Consider the following 20,138-nt stretch of genomic DNA (forward strand, 5'->3'; position numbering starts at 1 on the left):
CACGCCTGTAATCCCAGCACTTTGGGAGGCTGAGGCAGGCAGATCACAAGGTCAGGAATTCAAGACCAACCTGACCAACGTGCTGAAACCCCATCTCTACTAAAAATACAGGCACAGTGGTGCGTGCCTGTAATCCCAGCTACTCGGGAAGCTGAGGCAGGAGAATCGCTTTAACCTGGGAGACAGAGGTTGCAGTAAGTGGAGATTGCGCCATTGCATGCCAGCTTGAGCAACAGAGCGAGACTCTGTCTCAAAAAAAATAGCTGTGAAAATATTAGCAAAATTTATCAACGAAAATAAGCTAGTTTTAGACTACATACAGCATTTGTTCTGGAATAATAGTCTTTGTTTTTCTTTATGGCCTATATTATCATTAGCAAACCTTTCACACCATCCTATTTCCTTTGTCACCCATTGTTACAGTAATTAAACACCAAGCCTCCCACACAAACCTGCTGTTACAGACAACAGCTTCTCTCATGCTAAGGGGCTAGTTACAGACAGATCTAGTATAATGTATTCCCAATACTAATTAAATGTTCTAATTTATCCAAATTGCTTAAAAAAAAAAAACCCAAAACAAAACTAAACCCTGTAATTTTCTCAAAGTTAACCAGTCTACATCAAACAATCACACCTGTGTATAAATGTTTTCCTGAATCAGGTGATGCAGGCCCAGTGTGTCAAAACAGAAACTGAATTCTACCTCCGCAGTCGCAGTGAGATAGTGGATCAGCAAGGGCACACCATGGGGGCACTTTATTGGCAGTTGAATGACATCTGGCAAGCTCCTTCCTGGGCTTCTCTTGGTAAGTGTTTCAGTGTTCTTTGTGTGATTGAGAGAAAGCAACACTGTAGGGAGTGGGACTGAGAAAGCATAGAGCCGAAGGGGTCAGATCAGCCCAGGCAGAGCTATGATCAAAAGAGGTCATTTTTTAAAAAGCCTGCCTACGAGCTACAGCCACCCAATTCACCTTAGCAGTCTTTCCATGAGCCTCAAGGGTAACCTAATTATGAGTTCTGTGCTGTGCAAAGTTGCAACAGCAGGCTAAGAATGGGATAGATTCATATACATAAGTCTAAGGCATGTGTCTTGTAATTACTGGATAGAATTTTGAATTTATTTAAGAGGACATTCCGGGGCTAAAGAAGCATGAACTTAAGCATCCCTTCTTCTGTGTCAGATAATTCAGTCAGGTATATGTTTGGCCTGGTTATATGTTAACGTTTCCCTTTGTCTGATACCCCTTTATGGACAAATAAAGATGTCCTTTAAGGACATAATGAAGATGACTCTTAAGGACATCTTTATTATGCCCTATTTAGCTCTTTGGGAAAAGGTAGTAGAGGCAGAATCCCAAACGGGAAAGGTGACCAATTGAAACAGTTCAACTTGCAACGGGTGAGATGATTGGCATGGGACCTGCAGTTTGAATTATTCCATCTATTCTGGTACATTACAAAAAAAATTAAGGAATAATATTGCATCTTTGGCCTTCACTAGAGGTGACTTGAAACAAAGTTCAGTTAATAATGCAAAGAATAGTTTTGGGTCAAAAATGAGGCAAGGCTACACAGTAGAAAGGTTGGGTGAGGCTCTTAAACTGGCTGTAAATGCAGATCAAAAGAAATTCATTCCAAACATGTTTTCATTAGTGCCAGATGGATGACTCTTACAGAGGACTGGATTTCTAATCCAGTTTCGTTGTTGAAACTCTTTATCAGCAGCAACCAGAGAAGATAGCATTTGAGAATCAAGGGTAGACTTGGGGGGAAATCCTTCTGGGATGCTGGAAAGGTAGCCAAAGAGATGTTGTTCAGAAACTCTTGGATACTGACTCTGCTTTCTGTCTGTGGATGAGCTTGTGGACTTCTGAAACTGAATTTGATTCAAGAAATGGGAGAGCCCAACTTTTGTAAATATTCCTTTAAATGATGTAGATTATTCCTGAATTCCTCAGGAAGAGTAGGTCTGTGGGGGAAGAAAAACCACTCAAACTCAAAGTGCTTTTTTGTTTTGTTTTGTTGAGATAGTCTCAGTCTGTTTCCCAGGCTGGAGTGCAGTGATGCAATCATGGCTCACCGTAGCCTCCACTCCACAGGCTAAAGCCTTTTTCCCACCTCAACCTTCTGACAGTCTGGTACTATAGCTGCGCACCACTATGCCTGGCTCATTTTTGTATTTTTTTTCTAGAGACAGGGTTTTGCCATGTTGCCCAGGCTGGTCTTGAACTCCTGGTCTCAAGCAGTCTGCCCTCCTTGGTTTCTCAAGTGTTGGAATTACAGGTGTGAGCCACCATGCCCAGCCTCAAAGTGCTTTTTTAATTCCCTCACTCCACAACAACAATCAACACAGAAGACTTCTGTGACCACACAGAATTTTCCCCCACACACCAAGCAAGCAATCACTTTTGCAGTGGACATCATGTGAGTGTCCTCCAGCTTAAGCCTGACACTATCTACCTGAAGATAGCATCAGATTCTATAGGTTGATAACTCAGTTCCACAAAGCTGCCTTCCCCCTTTAGGCATGTCACAAGTCTGGGTCACTAGAACTTCTGACTGACCAGCTTCAAACTGGGGTTCCCACGACCGCCCCCTCTTTGTATTTAATTTGCTAGAGTGGCTTGCAGAACTCAAGGAGACATTTTGACCAGTGTATTATGAAAGGATATTTTAAAAGGCTCAAATAAACAGCCATATGAAGAGATACATAGGGTGAAGTCTTGAAGGATCCTGAGCACAGGAACTTTGTCCCTGTGAGGTGGGGGTGTGCCACCCTCCAGGAATGTGGATGGGTACTTGTTCATCTTTCTGTCAGCCTTCATGTGGTCAGCTATTTGGAAGTTCTTTGAACTCTGTCCTCTTGGGCATTATAGGGAGACTTCATTGGATAGCCATGATTGATAACCATGTAGAAATGTGATTGGACAAAGCGGATATAATCTAATACCATTAGACTGAGTGGAGAAACCCAGCAAGGCCTGTCCATTCAGCTTCTTGGCCTCTCTGTGAAGCATTCCCTCCTTCAGGTTATGGGGCAGGATGCCTGCTGAATAAGTGTCTTATGACCCACAATCAGATTAGAGTGCTGGCTTGGGCTGGAGCAAAGAGGGAAGAAGTCAGAGCGATAGATTCTGTTACTGAGGCCTGCTTTTGAGTCCTAAAACACCTCAACATTATAACAAGAGTCTGTTACAAGGGCTATGGTAGTTATGAGCTAGGAACTATTTCAGTCTGTTCTCATGCTGCTGATAAAGACATACCTGAGACTGGTAATTTATAAAGAAAAAGAGATTTAGTGGGTTCACAGTTCCACATGGCTGGGAAGGCCTCACGATCATGGCAGAAGATGAAGGAAGAGCAGAGGGGCTTCTTACATGGCAGCGGGTAAGAGCAAACTTCTGCAGGGAAACTCTTCTTTATAAAACCATCAGCTCTCATGAGACTTATTCACTATCATGAGAACAGCTCGGGAAAGACCCACCTCTATGATTCAATTACCTCCCACCGGGTCCCTCCCACAACACATGGGAATTGTGGGAGCTACAATTTGAGATGAGATTTGGGTGGGGACACAGCCAAACTATATCAAACTCTAGAAGAAAAATTCGAAGAAAAATGATATATATGTATATACTAATATCACAGTAGGAAAACCCAAGTACCAGAGCTTGGCTGTTTTCTAAACCCTGGCAGGACCCTGCCTGCCTGAGGAAGATCACTGGCTCCTTGTACTTGTTAGGGAAAACAAGTATCAGGGAGAAGCTGTGACAAGTTGTCTATATCTGCTTCTGCTCTGGGGGCCTCATAGCCCCCATTTAACTGTTGATTGGCTCAATAAATCCACTGCTTATAGTGGGTGTGGGTGGGGAGGTATCGGGTTATCCTTTATCACCTGAAATGGTTATACTTTAAAGCAATCAATGGCTACCTAGAATCTATAAGTTCTTATATACAGTCATGCACCATATAACATTTCAGTCAACAACAGAGTGCATATATGATGGTGGTCCCATAAGATTATAATGCTGTACTTTCACTGTCCCGTTGCTATGTATAGAATTACTTACAGTATTCAGCGCAGTAACATGCTGTACAGGTGAGTAGCCTGGAGCAACAGGCTATACTGTATAGCCTCGGTGTGTAGTAGGTTATACCACCTTGGTTTGTGTAAGTACACCCTATGATCGCACAATGATGAAATCGCATAATGGCATGGGTTGTTAATGCCTGCGCAGAGGTTGTGAGGATGGCATGACATAATGTCCAGAGTGCTCAGAGCCCTTCACAAACATGGGTGCCCTTCACTGTTGACTCTCCCTCACATGCTCACTCCCTTAGAACCCTGATGAGCCACACACAGCTGGGTCATTGGACAGTGCCTCTCTGACCACTTGACCTTGCCATCTCCCGACACTCTTGATTGTTTTCAGAGTACGGAGGAAAGTGGAAAATGCTTCATTACTTTGCTCAGAATTTCTTTGCTCCACTGCTGCCAGTAGGCTTTGAGGATGAAAACATATTCTATATCTATGGTGTGTCAGATCTTCACTCGGATTATACGATGACACTCACTGTAAGTTACTTGGATTGTTTTCTAAGATAGAAGGGGACTTTTAGATTATTTATTTAGTTGTTTGGGTGCATTCTTTTGGGAAAATGAAAGAGAAATTAATTTAGAGTTAGAATACATACATTCTGGCTAAAACCCTGCCATTTATGATGTGACCATAAACAAAACCCTTCACATCTTGGTGATTCAATTTCTTCCTCTGTAAAATGACCAGTCTAACTTCTTACAGGCTTTCTATGAATAGCGAATAAAATTACTAGATGAAAGCAAATTATATATGCTGTAAAGTGCCCCTTAAATGCAAGGTTATTTATAATTATTAGAGACTGGAAATAGTCCAAACTTTATAAAAAGAAACGGTTAAAAATGGCATGATATAGTGAAAATCAGTAGAACTATTCAGAATGGCATGTGGAAAACAGATTTGTATTTAAAAAAATAAATTTAAGTAAAAAGTCTTAGATGGCTATAGTTTGGAGGACACTAATAACACTGAAAATAGGTCACATTTACAGAAAAATTACAACGCATCAGGTACTGTGGCTTCCATGGATTATTTTTTTAAATTCCCACAACAGCCTGTGACATTACTGCTGTTATTTTAATTCTACATATGAAGAAATGAAGACTGAGATGTTAACTTAGTCATGTAACTAGCACTTTGTGGGACTGAGATTAGAACTCAGATTTCATAGTCTGTTAACCATTTCTGCTATCCTGACTTGCAGCAATTATTACTACTATTGTTCCCTAAAAACATAGCAACCAAGAAAGCCTGTTTTTATTCTGTTTTATTTCTCCCCAGGTGAGAGTCCATACTTGGCGTTCCCTGGAGCCCGTGTGCTCTCGTGTGACTGAACATTTTGTGATGAAAGCAGGAGAGGCTGTCTGCCTCTATGAGGAACCAGTGTCTGAATTGCTGAGGAGATGTGGGAATTGCACACGGGAAAGCTGTGTGGTTTCCTTTTACCTTTCAGCTGACCATGAACTCCTGAGCCCGACCAACTACCACTTCCTGTCCTCACTGAAGGAGGCCATGGCGCTCTGCAAGGCACAGATCACTGTAAGCACAGGCCATGGCGAGGACAAGGGGCTGTGGCCTTGTAGGGCTCTCCTGCTCTTGGGCCAGCTCCTTGCCTCCTGAAATTTGCATGTGTCCCCTCCTTGGTGCTGAGTTTACCTGAGGCCTGGGGGAAGACTGGCCTCTTCCTGCATAACGCAAACACCAAATGATTTCTATTTCAAATCCAGGATTTGTCAGAGTTGCTGGTGACCACCATTCATGTGTCCCGTCACCCCTCCTTAGTGGGCAGGTGCAGTAATGGGAGAGGAGGCTGGAGTCATCACCATTGCCTCATGTCTACTAGGTTCCAGGGTCTGTTCTGGGGGCTTCACTGCATAGTCTCTGACTTTCACCACAGCTCCAAGCATTATCATCTGCATTTCATAAGTGAGGAAGCCAGTTTAGGAGGTTAAGTTATGAGCTTGAGGTCCTGGAGCTGGGAAGCATTGGAGCCCAGCTGACACAGTCTAATTTTAAGTAGAGTCTATTAATATTCACTCTGGTCTCTTTGATTTATTGCTTCAAAGTAGCTCAATCACCAAATCTTTTTATAATTGCCAAGATATAAAAATGGGATGATCAGGATGTGTTGTTATAAAAATTGTGCAGCTGGAGAATTTGGCATTTGTCTAGTAGGTTAAAAACCTTCCCTTCTTTCTCCCCTACACATAGCAATTGGAAATACATGTTTTTAAATTTTGCTATCCTATCTCCTGGACACTCAGGAAATATCTTTCTAGAAAGTTACATTCTCTATTTTTAGAAAATTTTAAATCTGTTTTACACTTTTACTTCTACATTTACTTCTACATAGAGTTTTCTACATTTAATTTAAAAATATATGTAACACCTAATCCTTGTGTTTTATTTTAAAGAGGCCTAACAATTGAAAACATACCTTCTTTCTAAATTAATAAATAGTTACATAATAAAATCCAAGTTATCTGTAACAACTAATAGAGAACAGAACAGAAGGAAATAACATACTCTTACGTACATTTCTTTCCAAAAAAGAAAAACAAAAACTATGTACTGGATGAATTTGTAGTCTCTAAACTTCCGATTTTGAAAACAAAATTGTTTTGTTTCCCAAGTTAGGCCTTCATGACCTTGAGGTGGGTAATTGGGGTGGGAGAAAAGCAGGGCTCTTTCTTTGTTCTATCTCATTTTGATTTCAGTGAAACTTGTCTTTCTTAAGGAGAGAAAATGATATTAATAATAATGTTAGTTAACATTTATTTCTGGCTTAATATAGACTAGGTACTTGGCTTCTTATCTCAAGGGAGATGCCAGAAACTTGTTCTCCCCGTCTCCCTGAAGCCAGGGTGCAAGCTTGAATCCCAGGCTCTGTAGTCAGATATTCAGAGAAGAGATTTCCAATCCAAAGAAGGTAACCAGTGTGAGCAAGGCACTGGCCTCTCTTTCAGCCTTGGTCTTGAAGCAGTAGTACCTGGGGCTGCCCTGGCAGCCTCCTGGGCTGGCTGGCAGGATCTGCGTGAACCTTGTTCCTGTGGCTGCTTTAGGAGGTTCCTTGGAACAGCTGCGGGGTGTGATCTGGGAATTTGCCATCTAAATTCAAGCCTGGGTCTCTGGCCCTGAAGAGCTACCTGATACACTTTATTAATTTTCTTTTCTGCTTGTATCAATAGGTTTCCTTGTATATAACTCAGAACCCTGAATGATAACATATTGTACAAATATGTAAGGCTAAATTATATATAGTGAAAATGGGTCTTTGAAATTGTTTTTGTAACACATAACATATAATGTAAGGCTGAGATGTTGCATGACAAATGTGCAGCTTAAGAAACCAGGTGGGACCGGGTGCAGTGGCTCACGCCTGTAATCCCAGCGCTTTGGGAGGCCAAGGCGGGCAGATCATGAAGTGAAGAGATCGAGACCATCCTGGCCAACATGGTGAAACCCTGTCTCTACTAAAAATACAAAAATTAGCTGGGCATGTTGGCACGCGCCTGTAGTCTCAGCTACTCGGGAGGCTGAGGCAGGAGAATTGCTTGAACCCAGGAGGTGGAGGTTGCAGTGAGCCGAGATTGCGCCACTGCACTCCAGCCTGGCACCTGGCGACTGAGCAAGACTGTCGAAACAAAAAAAGCAAGCAGGTGGAACTCAGCTCCGTGCTCACGCTAAGAGAGGCTTGCACACCCTTACCGTCTGGGAAGTGGTGCATCCTCTGGGCATATGCACTTCAGCTAATTAAGTGGAATGGAGCCTATATGATTTAAATGGCACTCTCTCTTTTTGCTACTATTTTGTGGAATTCATTTTACATGTTACATGTAAAAAAATGTTAATAATGTGACTTCACTGAACTATGCAATAAAAGAGAGAAGTTCTAATGGCAGAAATTTTGTAAATTTCCGGCAGCGGGCTTTCTAGATTGCTGGATCTTTTCAGAAGACTCGAATATAAGCTCCACAGTTGGGTTCTGTAGTTAGGTCCAGATATAGCCTTAGAAAGTCATTAAAACCACCCAGGCTGTATGTAAAAATGTTGCTCTGCTGATGACACTCTGAGAAAAACTGTAAAAGATGTAAAGCTTTGAGCTTCTTGTGAAATATTCTTAATGATTGGAGACGATGTGTTTCCTTGATTTGAGATTATAATTTGGTAACTTTCCATAGCCTCTAGTCATTTTCTATGTATTGTTATGTGATTGAAACTGCCCGTTAGCAGTTGTAGAACCAAAGTTTTGGGAAATGCACTCTTTAGGCCCACATAAATGTTTACAGGAGCTGTATACAGACTCTATAACTCTTCCCTCATCCCTCACTTCATTTCTTTTTTTCTTTTTCAGGCCATCATCTCTCAGCAAGGTGACATATTTGTTTTTGATCTGGAGACTTCAGCTGTCGCTCCCTTTGTTTGGTTGGATGTAGGAAGCATCCCAGGGAGATTTAGTGACAATGGTTTCCTCATGACTGAGAAGACACAAACTATATTATTTTACCCTTGGGAGCCCACCAGCAAGAGTGAGTTGGAGCAATCTTTTCATGTGACCTCCTTAACAGATATTTACTGAAGGAATCTAGGTTGTATTTTCAGTGGACAAGGGAAATAAAGCATTTCTAAAGAACTGGTTGGAGAGGAAGGCAACAGAGACAAGGAGAGAAGCCGAGAGACACGTCTGCTTGCTGCCACGCCTCTGAGTGATTGGTCTGTGAAGAGTTGTACACTGAACAATTTCAGGGGAGGCTGTTAACCCAGGCGATATCCTCAAACAAGCCTGTGCCTGGGAGTCCTGGAATCTGTGCTGGGACTGTGTTTTTAGCCCTTCACCTCTCAGCTTTAGCAAGACATGGACTCGTTATAACAAGATGGCCCTGCAGGGGGTCACAAGAATGTGACATGGCAGGATCCGTGGAACCAAAGGGAAGGTTTCCAGGTGATAGAGCTTTCATAGTTGGCTTTGGGGCATACTGAATTCTCAAATGAAGTGCTTTGTCCTTATTTCAGAGGGAAATGGAGGTTGAAATGTTACAACAAAGATTTCTTGGTGGTAGCCATGTTGATAGACAATTTAGGAGGTTGATTGTTGCTATTTGATTACTTTTTGGGGTAGGACACTTTTTTCATTTATGGGTTTTGTTATAAGATATTGTTTTAACAACAACTTCTTTTTTTAAAGGCTGATAGAGTGATCTTCCTTTGAAAAATATGCTCACATGGAAATGAATGTCACTGATATTACTGGAAATTTCTGGGGGTCCTGACATTGGTCATCACCTATGATAGTGTGTGGGCTTTACACTTTTCTAAATCCAATATGCTTTCCAATGCAAAGCCTGCAAATTGGATTTAAACTTGTGGACCATGGCAGCAAAATGGTGTTCCTTTTAGCTTGAGTTTAAATAATTTTATTTATATCGACTAATTTTAAATTGCTATAGAATTGTCTTATTATACATTACTATGTTTATAAAATTACATTGATGATAATGCAAATGAGGCAAAATGTTAATAAGTAGCTATTTGGGTAAAGGTATATGGGTATTTTTCTATAAGTGTGAAATTACATAAAAATAAAAATTACATAAATTACATTGACAACTTGATATTTCATCTGTGGTTTATTTAACTATTCTATAAATATTCAATTGTGCCCAATACAGTATTGAACCCTAATTTCCATTTAGCTGTGGTTATTATTCTGCTTGGTAAACTGAGAGTTTGAAGAATCTAAACTAAGACATGTGAGAGGTTTTCTCTGGAAACAGTCATGTAATTGGTTATAGAATGGACCAGCAAAGAGTGTTAGGCTTTAAAACTGAGATATTATTAGTAGTTTTGGTTTTAAAAATGAGAAGTATTAGGTTCAGTGACTCTAAAAGACAATCCAGTCTTCTCCTTAAGTATCTAAGAGTATCCTCATTTTATATGTTCACACGTGTACACACACACACACACACACACACACACACACACACAGCCTTATCAAGGGGGCTGGGACTCCAAAGAGTCTTACATGGTGATAAATATATATGTTCTTATGACTATTGCAAATTTTGTTTTAGCAAAGCATTGCTGCAGGGCAGGGAGGACTGCTCTTCTTTACCCCTGTGCATGTTTTGGCATGGGCCCCAAGAAGGGACTTTGAAGCTGATGGGCCAGAGTATACTTTGTAGTTCCTCCCTTACTAGTTCTGTAATCTTAGTCGAGTTATTTAACTCCCGTGCTCAGTTTTCTTGTGGCAAAATGGGAATAATAACACCTACCTTGTTATCACTTACTCTTGACTTTGAGTTTCCAATAGGGTTTTTCTGTTAGTGGTTGTATTAGTCCATTCTTGCATTGCTGTACCTGAGACTGGGTAATTTATAAGGAAAAGGGGTTTAATTGGCTCACAGTTCTGCAGGTTGTACAGGAAGCATCGCACCAGGCATCTGCTGGGCTTCTGATGAAACCTTAGAAAGTTTACAATCAGGGCAGAAGGTGAAGCGGGGGCAAGCACGTCATATGGCGAAAGCAGAAGCAAGTGAGAGAGTGGGTGGGAGGTGCCACATACTTTTAAACCACCAGATCGCCTGTGAACTCAGAGGGAGAGCTCACTTATCACCAAAGGGATTCGTGCCTATGATCTAGACACCTTCCAACAGGCCCTTGTTCTAACCCTGGGGATTACATGTCAACATGAGATTTAGGTGGGGACAAATATCCAAACCATATCCTTAGTTGTGCAAACAATAGGATAAAAAGACTAGAACCAGGTCCTACTGCCTTGCTCTTGCAAAGCACATTCCAGAGAGAGTGGGATGAAGAGAGGTCAGTTCATAGGATTATACCTTCCCGTTTCAGAACAGAGAGAACAATAACAATAATGATTTTCTCATTCTCATTCACATTCACAGTAACTCTTCTTATTCTCTCTTTTTTCCTTACTTGACTTTTCATCGTGAGACATTTTCAAACCATGAGAAGCCACTTGGAAAATAAATAGAAAGATACTGTTCTCTGTTGGAATGAAGGTGAACTGGCATGCAGGAGAAATAAAGATATGTTTCCCTAACATTCCTAAAGTGACAAAGACCTGAGATAGAAAGAATATTCCCTTGGGCTACCTCTGGCTCTCAGATATGAAACTTATTCCCCAGCTTGGTAAGATTGAGGGAGAAAAGCAAGTAGGCATTGTCTGTGTAGGAAATTCAAAGCATTTGGAAACATCCCGTGTCTGTCTTGACGGAATGCAATCTTATTAATTCAATAAGCACATGCAATTAAAAGGGTTATGCAGAAAAGACAGTAATATTTTGAAGTGCATGGGAGAATTCTTGTTTTCTAATTGATTTATCAGAGGCATGAACCAGAGTAGCATACAAAACCTTAAAATCACTGGCAAGTTAAGATGTGTTTATATTCTGCCCCTAGACGCTGTTTGACTTAAGAATTTATTAATTCATTTATTGAGCATGTATTGCAGGCCACTCTGGGCAGGCATTGTCCTTGTCATTAGGGGTATGGCAATGAAAAAGGCAAATATGTCCTAGTTCTCATGGACCATCTATTGTAGGGGAGAGAGTCAATAAGCCAGCGTACGAGGCAATTCCAGCTGGTGACAAGTCCTTAAGGTGAATGTGATGCTGACAGGGAAGCAACATTAGATAAGGCACCATCTTATTCAATACTTTAGGGAAGCTTTTTGCAAAGTTTATGGTAAAAAAATAGGTCGAAAAATTTCAGTTGAGAAATGTATCTTTAAAGACATTCATTGTAATTAATACCCAAGGAAGAAAAAGCACAAAATCAGCTGGTTAGCTAGGCTGAGCTCTGAGCCTGTAATCTACAAGCCGGGGTGGCACTAACTTGCCAAGACATCTTTTAAGTCCTGAATGGGGCCAGATGGTGAATGAGCTTAGCAAAGGTAAGAGCAATGCATCACTGTTGCATGTTTTATAAACTCTGTAGACAGGAGTTACTGAATCCTGCCATGAAAGAAAAGTTTGCTTAACCGTGTAAGTTGGTCTCTGTCTTTAAACAAGATTTATTGAGTTTCCCCATGTGCCACATTGTGCTATGCAGGGAGCAAGTACACATGATTATAATAACACCTAAGTTACCTACAACTCTCAGGAAATGAGACATTCTGGCTCACGAACGTTTCTGTGTCAGAACCAGTACTCATTCCTGCCTCATCTTTTATGTGGGAACAACCCTCTTGTTCTGATTCTGTGCTTGCTACTTATTGCTGGTTTTGTAAAATTTACTGGTCCACTGCCAGGGGTTGGAGCAGACACTGTTGGCTGGCCACCTCACAGCCACATCCTCCTCCTCTCTGCTAATAGAAGTGGCCATGTCCAGTCTTGGAGACTGAATCATAACTTGTTATTCTAAGCCTAGTCCTCTTTGCCAGTGATTGATGTAGGGTTAGGCACATGAAACATTTCAAGAATGAATCATCAGTTGATGTCTAATGTGGGGTTACTGGGGGAAGGTTTCCCTGCTTGATAAGAGACAGACCTGAGGCGAAACCCTCTGCTGTTGGCTAAAACTGAGAAGCTGTTTGAGGACCAGATACTTGGAGCAGCTGCAGCCCTTTTTTGGTGACCTTAAAGAAACATTGTTGACGGCAGGTGTCAGAGATGTTTACCTGCTAAATTAACCTTTAACCATCTAACTTTGGTCTTATAATGTGGTAAGAAATAAAGGCTTAATTGTTTAATCTTGTAGTCCAGTGTTCTGATTTTACAACCAAAAACATCCTAATTGATACAGCAGTTAAAAGCATGGGCACTGAAATTGAACTTATTGTGTTTCAGTCCCAGATCCACTAGTAGTAGGCTGCATGACCTTGGATACAGGTTATAGACTCTTTCTGTGCCTTAGTTTCTTTTAACATTGGAACAGTAACAGTATCTGCGTCATAGGCTAATTGTGAGGTGTTAAGGAGATAATGCATAGATTATGGATTGCACATAGTAACTATCTACCAAATGTGAGCTATTACAATCATCACTGCCTCTGTGTGAAGCCATCAAAACAACCTAGGGAGGTAGGCAGAACTGAACATTTGCAGGCATTGGGTGGTGGCTGTGAACAGCATCAGCCAGGGAAGCTGGGGATGTCAGGGGCAGCAGTGAGAATGGGAGAGCAGCAGGTAGAGCCTGGATCCCCTCCCATCCTGCCTGGTCATCCTGAAGATTTAGGTCATATTTGGCCAGCAAGTCATGGCCTAGACTGTGTTTTAAAAAGTTGAATTACATGCTAACATTTAAAAAGGGAAAGATTCCATGTAAAATATAGATGTATCTATCTCTAATATTCTTGTAATGGTATTTTTTTAAAGTCCTTATTTGTTTAACCCATTTATAGTCAGGCATTCTTGACGTAATTTTATAATTAAAAGCATCCTCATGGATAAAGGCATAGGTCTTGGAGGCCAAACATATCTTGGCCATGGAGAGGGTAGTGTGGGCACCTGGGTATCCTCTTAGCTGGGGGATGTATCGCCTACTTCCTTGTGCTGGGATACTACAGCGGCAGTCGTGTCTCTAGTGAGGAAGGCTGTTGGGGACACAACTTGCAAAAGTGGGTGAAGGAAGGGCCCCTGCTCTTTTACAATGAAATCTCAAGCCAAAGTTGGGTGGTCGGCATGCTTCTCTCCCCATATTTTTCATATTGAAACTAGAAGATTTTAAAATAGTCAACCTGCAAACATGAATGAGATTTTGCCTTGTCAAAGATCCAAATTGTGTGTGTGTACGTGTGTGTGTACATGTGCAGGCTGCATGCGGTGCAGGGCTACGGGCTCCTGCTCTGATACTGAAACTCCCAGCACCGGCCTTGGACCAATCAGCCTCCAAGCCTCAGTTTCCTTATCTTGAAGGTGAGATTAATGGTAATAACTATCTCACAGTGTTACCGTGAAGATTAAATAAAATAAAGGTGTAAACATAGTAGATGCTGGCTTATCAATATTATTCCTCAAAGGATAAGGCTGGAGTGATCAGGCCTAGGAATCTCTCAAAAGGAAAGAGCAACTTAAGTCTTCTGTACTAAGGGAAAATAATCATTGAGCTTCATGACCTGAGTTGAAGAAGAAAAATTCAGGCAGAAAGCTGATGAAATTTCTAATTCCTCTTTTTGGTAAGGTTTTCCTAATTTTACAGAAGCAAATAAAATAAAATAAGATAAAATTGAGTAGCAAGAGGCAAGCCAGCTGTTGGGGAAAGTGCAAAGTTTGGCTTCTTCCAGCAGAGGCCTCTTGTGCTCAGGAAATGAGGCTGGTGGTGGGTGGAGGGGACTGCCCTGGGCCAAGGTGCTGGCTTCCGGGAGGCTTCCCCTGACATGAGTGTCTGCTGCCTTCCAGCGGGAGGGGAATCTAAGAAAACGCTTGCAGGGCTGCTCCCCAAGCCCCTCACCTTCCGAGCTTCAGGGAGCTGGATGCCAGTGTCCCAGAGGAATGCAAGAATGTGAAACTATAGTAGGAAGGAAATAAAGAGAGAGAAAGGAAGGGAGGGATGAAGGGAAAAAGAGACAGAATGAGAAAAAGAAAGAGAAAGAGAAGAGTTGAAAGAGATTGGGAGAGAAAGAGAAATGAAAAAGGAATGGAGAGAGGAAGAATTAGAAAAGGAAAGAAAGAAATGGTGAGAGAGAAAAGAGGGAGAGAAAGAGAAAGAGGAGAGAGAGAAAGGAAGAGAAAGGGGGGAGAAGAGAAAGGCAGAAAGAGAAAGGGAGAGAAAGGAAGACAGAATGCTAAAGGAGAGAGAGATAAGACAGGCAGAGGGAGAGAGAAAGGGAGAAAGAGAAAGGACAGTGGTGAGGAGGAAGGGAGGAAGGAGAAAGAAGGAACCCAGAGGGCGGTTCTGTTTGCTGAGCTCTTTTCTTCCAGGCTCCAGGGCTAATAAATGCCAAGCACCAGCATAGCCAGATCACAAGGTTCAGATTTACAGAGCAAATTTGTCTATTTTCTGCCTTTTGGTTACAGATAGGTCCCAGACTTTCAATTGTTTGACTTATGATTTCATGACTTTTTGACTATATGATGGGTTTATCAGGGCATTAAATGCATTTTCGACTTACAATGGGTTTATCAGGACATAACCCCATTATAAGTTGAGGAACACGTGTATTTCATTTCCACCCTTTGTTGCTGCCTTGGCAAAAGGGTGGCATATGAATGCTTTTCAATTCCAACTTACTATGGATCTGTGAAAACTTGGCACCAAGCCTCCTCAATAGACGATTGACAGAGGAGAAGTCAAATGAGCTATTTAGAGGCTCAGTAACAAAGCAATCAAGAAAGGACCCAAACTGTGAGCTACGGGCACGATTTGGGGAAAGGAATGACATTCTGCTGATGGAAGGACCGAAATGGTCCTTGGCCCACATGCTGGGTGCATATGTTGCTCATCATTCAAGATGTGCATTTGGCTAGGCAGTAAAGGAAGGCAGGGCCAAATGGTGGCTTTGACCTTCCCAGATCAAAACTGGGATGGAGAAAAATGCTAAGGACTGCTTGCAACAATCAGGCCTGAGAGGTTCGCTTATCCATGAGCATATACGCACTTCCAGAGCACATATGGTCTTCATCTATTGGGGCGGTAAAATTGCCCCTGCTACTGTGGTCGCAGGCAGCAGAGGTGGAGGTTCAGGGGGCTTCGGGATCTAAAGGAAGAGAACAAGAATGTTTCTTTTTGGCTGTCCTGCTCCTGTAGCAGGACCTGTCTGTGGGATTATGATGGGTCTTTACAGGGATGTCATTTTTGGTCCCTTTGGCCTCTCTAGGCCAGGCTTTGCTTCAGCTGTGAGGCAGGATTCTACATTAACATGAGTGGCTCATGGATAGCTTTTTTGGGCCCCTGGCTTGAGTTGTTGGGGGAAGGTGAAGGGACACAAAAATGGCAAAAAGAGGTACGTGGTAGAGAAAAAAAGTTTCTGCAAAAGGAGTGGGGCTGAAAGGAGAATGGGTAGGAGGAAGGAAGAAAATCAGCCTGGACTCTTGAGGCCTCTCCCTGGGCCTGTTCTTGGGGACCAGTGTCAAGCACCATGTGTGCTGAAGCTGAGTTCATTTGCTGAGGGAATGCTGGTTTCCTGCTGTGTAGCCAGCCTTGGGTAACACTTCAGAGCCCCCAGTGGGCAAGCTTCTTCTCTCTCCTGGGCAAGACCCACCCCTTTGGAGCAGTTGTGTGTTCCACGACCCACCGCTGCAGCTGAAGCCGAGGAGCTCAGCATGGGGATTGAAGACTGAGTCCTGGCGCGTCCCTTGTTCCTTACATAGACCAGGGGCCTTCCAGCACATCAGCATCACTGTCCTGTGGAGAAGGGCAGGAGTTAAAACTGCTCCCTGTTCACCTTTCAGGCTGGTACGACAGTCAATATTTGAAAATATTTTCTAAATGAAAACATTCACATTTAGTTTTTTATTTTTGCAAATTTGTTTTTCAAAATGACAGAAAGAAAAATTATTTCAAAAGCCTAAGGGAACATTTGCATTCAAATAAGGTGATGAAAAGGGATGCTGAAAATGAAAAAAAAAGTCTTGCGACATGAGGTTTTTTTAAAATTTTTAGAAAAAATTTTATTCATTTTGACATGAAGTTTTTCATTCAATTTTTTAAAGCAAAAAAATAAGTTGTGCATTATTGCTTTATGAAAACAAAAAAGAGAAATGCGAAACAGTTTTGAAATGAAGAAAATATCTATCTCTTTTTGCCAGGGAACAGACCTAATAACCTGATTATCTAGTATTGGACATCGACTTACAGTCTTCCCTGATCTGCTGTGCCCCCAACACAGTCATCAGGGTTCGACCTCACTATCTTCATCACCAGCTCTGCTTCCCGGATCCCAAGAAGGAATTCTGGGAAAAAAGGATTTCAAGAATTTCTGTTTTATCTGCTATGCTTCTGGCTTGAAGAGAATATTATTTCCACAAGAACCAATTTCTGCTCCTTTCCATTTCCTGAGAAAATGGGAACCAAAGTCTTTCCGGCTCTCTGCAGATCACAGCCAAGATAAACTTGGTTGTCCCTTTCTTTTGGGTAGGATCTCAAAGGGCAAAGTCCTCTTGAAGAAGGCTAACTGTGGTGTCTACAAACCCAGACTTCTTGTGCAGCATTTAAGGAACTATAGAGCACGAAGGTTGGAGAGCAGAGGTCCCTGTGAATCAGTGCAAGGGCAACAACACGTAGCTGCTGTAACTCTTCCCCAGCCTAATGGCCCTCATATCCTTAATCATCTCTGAGGATTTCTTTAAGATAAACTGTGACTTTGTGCTTACAATGCAGTCTTCATCCTTAATCCTAGGACATGATTTTGCCATTAGTGATGGCCATTTACCACCATGATTGCAGGGGACTTTCAGAGTGAACACCTGCATACAAGTTGGAACTAGAAAGAATCTTATGGCTCAGCCACCCTCAGGGAAGGGATTATGACCTGTGCCAAAGACTGTCACCTGTTCCAAAATCAACAGCTCTGTTAATACTGGGAACAGAAGTAGATCACCCCCCTACCCTTGCTGCTTTTAGTGTGACCATGGGACTGAAGTTTTTCTTCAGCACAACATAAGGAGAGGTGACACATTCAAAACTCCCACACATGCACTCAGCATTTTTCTCCTGGCTGACTGGAGCTATCACCCTTAGTAAGACCTTAGGAGCCAAGTGTTGGAGGAAGAGACTGTCAGCCTGGATCCCTGCATGACTAAGTGTAAGAGAGCCACTACTCACCCCTGACCCTGATACAGTGTTGGTACTGGAGTCAAGTGATCCTGTGGTCATGAGTCTCATGTGCCTCACTTTCCTCATAACCACCCCACTGTAGTGCCTGACAAGCAACAGATGCCCAAGAAATATTGATTAAATACTCCTGTGCCTCCCATGTTTATTCCCTGGGGAAGCATGTCTTTACACTTTGAAGACTCTTGTGATAGTTCAACAAAATAATTACTTGGAAAGAGATATCAATGTGAAAAAGCTAGCTGATAGAAGTAAGATGATGCTATCTCAGCCCCTTCCTCCCTTTCATTTTAAGAAGCTTGAACAACTTGTGGAACGATTAACTTGTGCACGGTAACAGAAAAAGGCTATTGTGGACTTAATGAGATCTATAGCAATTGAAGAAGATCCATTGAATTTCAAGCCTCTCCTCAGTGTCTCCCCTAATCCCAAAACCAAACCACAAACCTGGGAAACCAATGGACAGGAACTTGTAGTCTCTAGGACTGGTATTTCCATGATGCAGCCAGCCACAGTGAGGCCAGTGGGGAAGAGATGCTCTCACTCTGTAGGTGTTCATAAAAAGTTAAAAACTGGATGGTTTAGGAAGATGATCTCTAAGATCCTCTCCAGCCCTAAGTTCTGTGATCTTCAAGAAAATAAACAGAATTTTAGTTTCCTCCTCTTTTCACTCCTGTGCCTCCCATGTCCATTCCTTAGGGAAGCACAAATCAGAAAGAGAATTTCCTCCAAAAGCACAAAATAGGAGGTAGAAAGAAATGTGGTAATGTCCAGTCGATGAATAATTCATATTTAGGCATCCCTGCCTCTTTTATTATGGGGAAAATCAAGTCTCCAAGCAGTATGCCCTCTTGATTATACTCTGGGTTCATTTTGCATTTTGGCTGGGCACATGACGACTCCATCATCTTTGTACAGGTCTGCATGTATTTTTCTTTCTCTTTTAAATAAAATATTTTTTATCAAAGGACTGTAAACATCACTAAAGAATAGTCTTTGGAATCAGATGGGCCTGCATTTGAATCTGGGGCAAGTTATTTAATAACTTTAGATCATACATTTCCTTATTGTAAACTGCGGTTAAATATATACCTCTTGGGGGTGTCTTGAGAATTATCATTAGAAATTATTAATCCAAAAGGGCTGGCATGTAATAAATGCTCCAAGCTGGCTGGATCTTTCCCTTCCTTCTTTTTTTTCTGCTAAAAATGTACAAAGTCCAGTTTGTGCTGCTGCATTCCACGGTGGTGACCAGGAATGTCTGTGTCACATTCAGCTACTGCAGGAGACTCAGGTAGGTAAATGAGCAGCAGCAGGGCTTCACTCTGCTGAAAAGAAAGACTGCTGATCCTGAAAAAGTCTGGGTTATGCCTGCAGTGTATAGAAACCTCAAAAATGACTGAAGTTCTGAGGAAGCTATTTTTAAATGGCCTCCTGCTGTGACACAAGCTTTCTGGGAAGGTTTATTTCAGGCCCATTATAGCTTTCCACCTGATTGCCTGCATTCCTTTTGGTTTATCTCCATCTGCTGGTACAATACGAAAGATACTCCTTTCACAGAGACCTAGACAGGACTGGTGGCCTTGCTGTTGCAGCACCGCACAGAGGTTCAGGCCAGCACTAAGATCTGGGAGGAAGAAGTCAGTTTCTGGGACAGAAGAGAAATGGGGCTTCTTATGAAAGAAGGGGAATGTGATTGTTCTATCTTGGTATGAGTTATTTAGTCGTTCCTCCTCCTCAAGTCAGCTTCTCTTCAAGTGAATGTCTGGTAGGTGAGCTGTCAAGTTGGAAACCTGGAGCATGGTGACAATCCACTCCACACTTTAGGCTTAAAACCTCAACCATTATTTAATTTGCTCACGAATCTGCAGTGTGGGCAGGGCTCTGCAGAACAGCTTGTCTCTATTCTGGGTAGCATCAGCTGAGGCAGTTTGAAGGCTAGATGGGGTGACTCAATGGCTGAGGGCTGGAATCTTCTGAAAGCTTCACTCCCTACACATCTCATGGTTGATGCTGGCATTGGCTGGGGCCTCAGTAAGGCTGTGGACTGAACACCTGCACTTGAGTTCTCCATGTGTCCACTCGGCTCCATCAGAAGAACACAATGACCAGTTTCTAAGAGAGAGAGCCCAGCATGATGGGGCAGAAGGTGTATTCCATTTTATGACTTAACCCTTGGAAGTCACTTAGTATCTCTTCCATCCTTGTCACAGGTCTGCTTAGATTCTCAGAGAAGGAACCAGGCCCCCTCCCCTCAGCGGGAAGAGTGTTAGCCTCATACTGTAGGACAGGAGGCCTTGAAGTG

The 20,138-nt window shown here is 42.2% G+C and overlaps 1 protein-coding gene across 1 annotated transcript in view; it reads left to right on the forward strand.

Moving 5' to 3' along the window:
* MANBA (mannosidase beta) overlaps window positions 1-9,712 on the forward strand; it is a 120,068-nt gene extending 110,356 nt beyond the window's left edge. Inside the window, exons 14-17 of the mRNA XM_032261603.1 lie at window positions 665-809; window positions 4,437-4,579; window positions 5,382-5,639; window positions 8,455-9,712. Coding sequence (XP_032117494.1) covers window positions 665-809; window positions 4,437-4,579; window positions 5,382-5,639; window positions 8,455-8,679 — 771 coding nt within the window. The 3' untranslated portion in view covers window positions 8,680-9,712. The remainder of the gene's footprint in view (window positions 1-664; window positions 810-4,436; window positions 4,580-5,381; window positions 5,640-8,454) is intronic.
* The last annotated feature ends 10,426 nt before the right edge of the window (window positions 9,713-20,138 follow it).

This window comes from Sapajus apella, unplaced genomic scaffold (genome assembly GCF_009761245.1).
Source record: "Sapajus apella isolate SASKATOON/1434 unplaced genomic scaffold, GSC_monkey_1.0 scaffold124, whole genome shotgun sequence".
Lineage (NCBI taxonomy): Eukaryota > Metazoa > Chordata > Mammalia > Primates > Cebidae > Sapajus > Sapajus apella.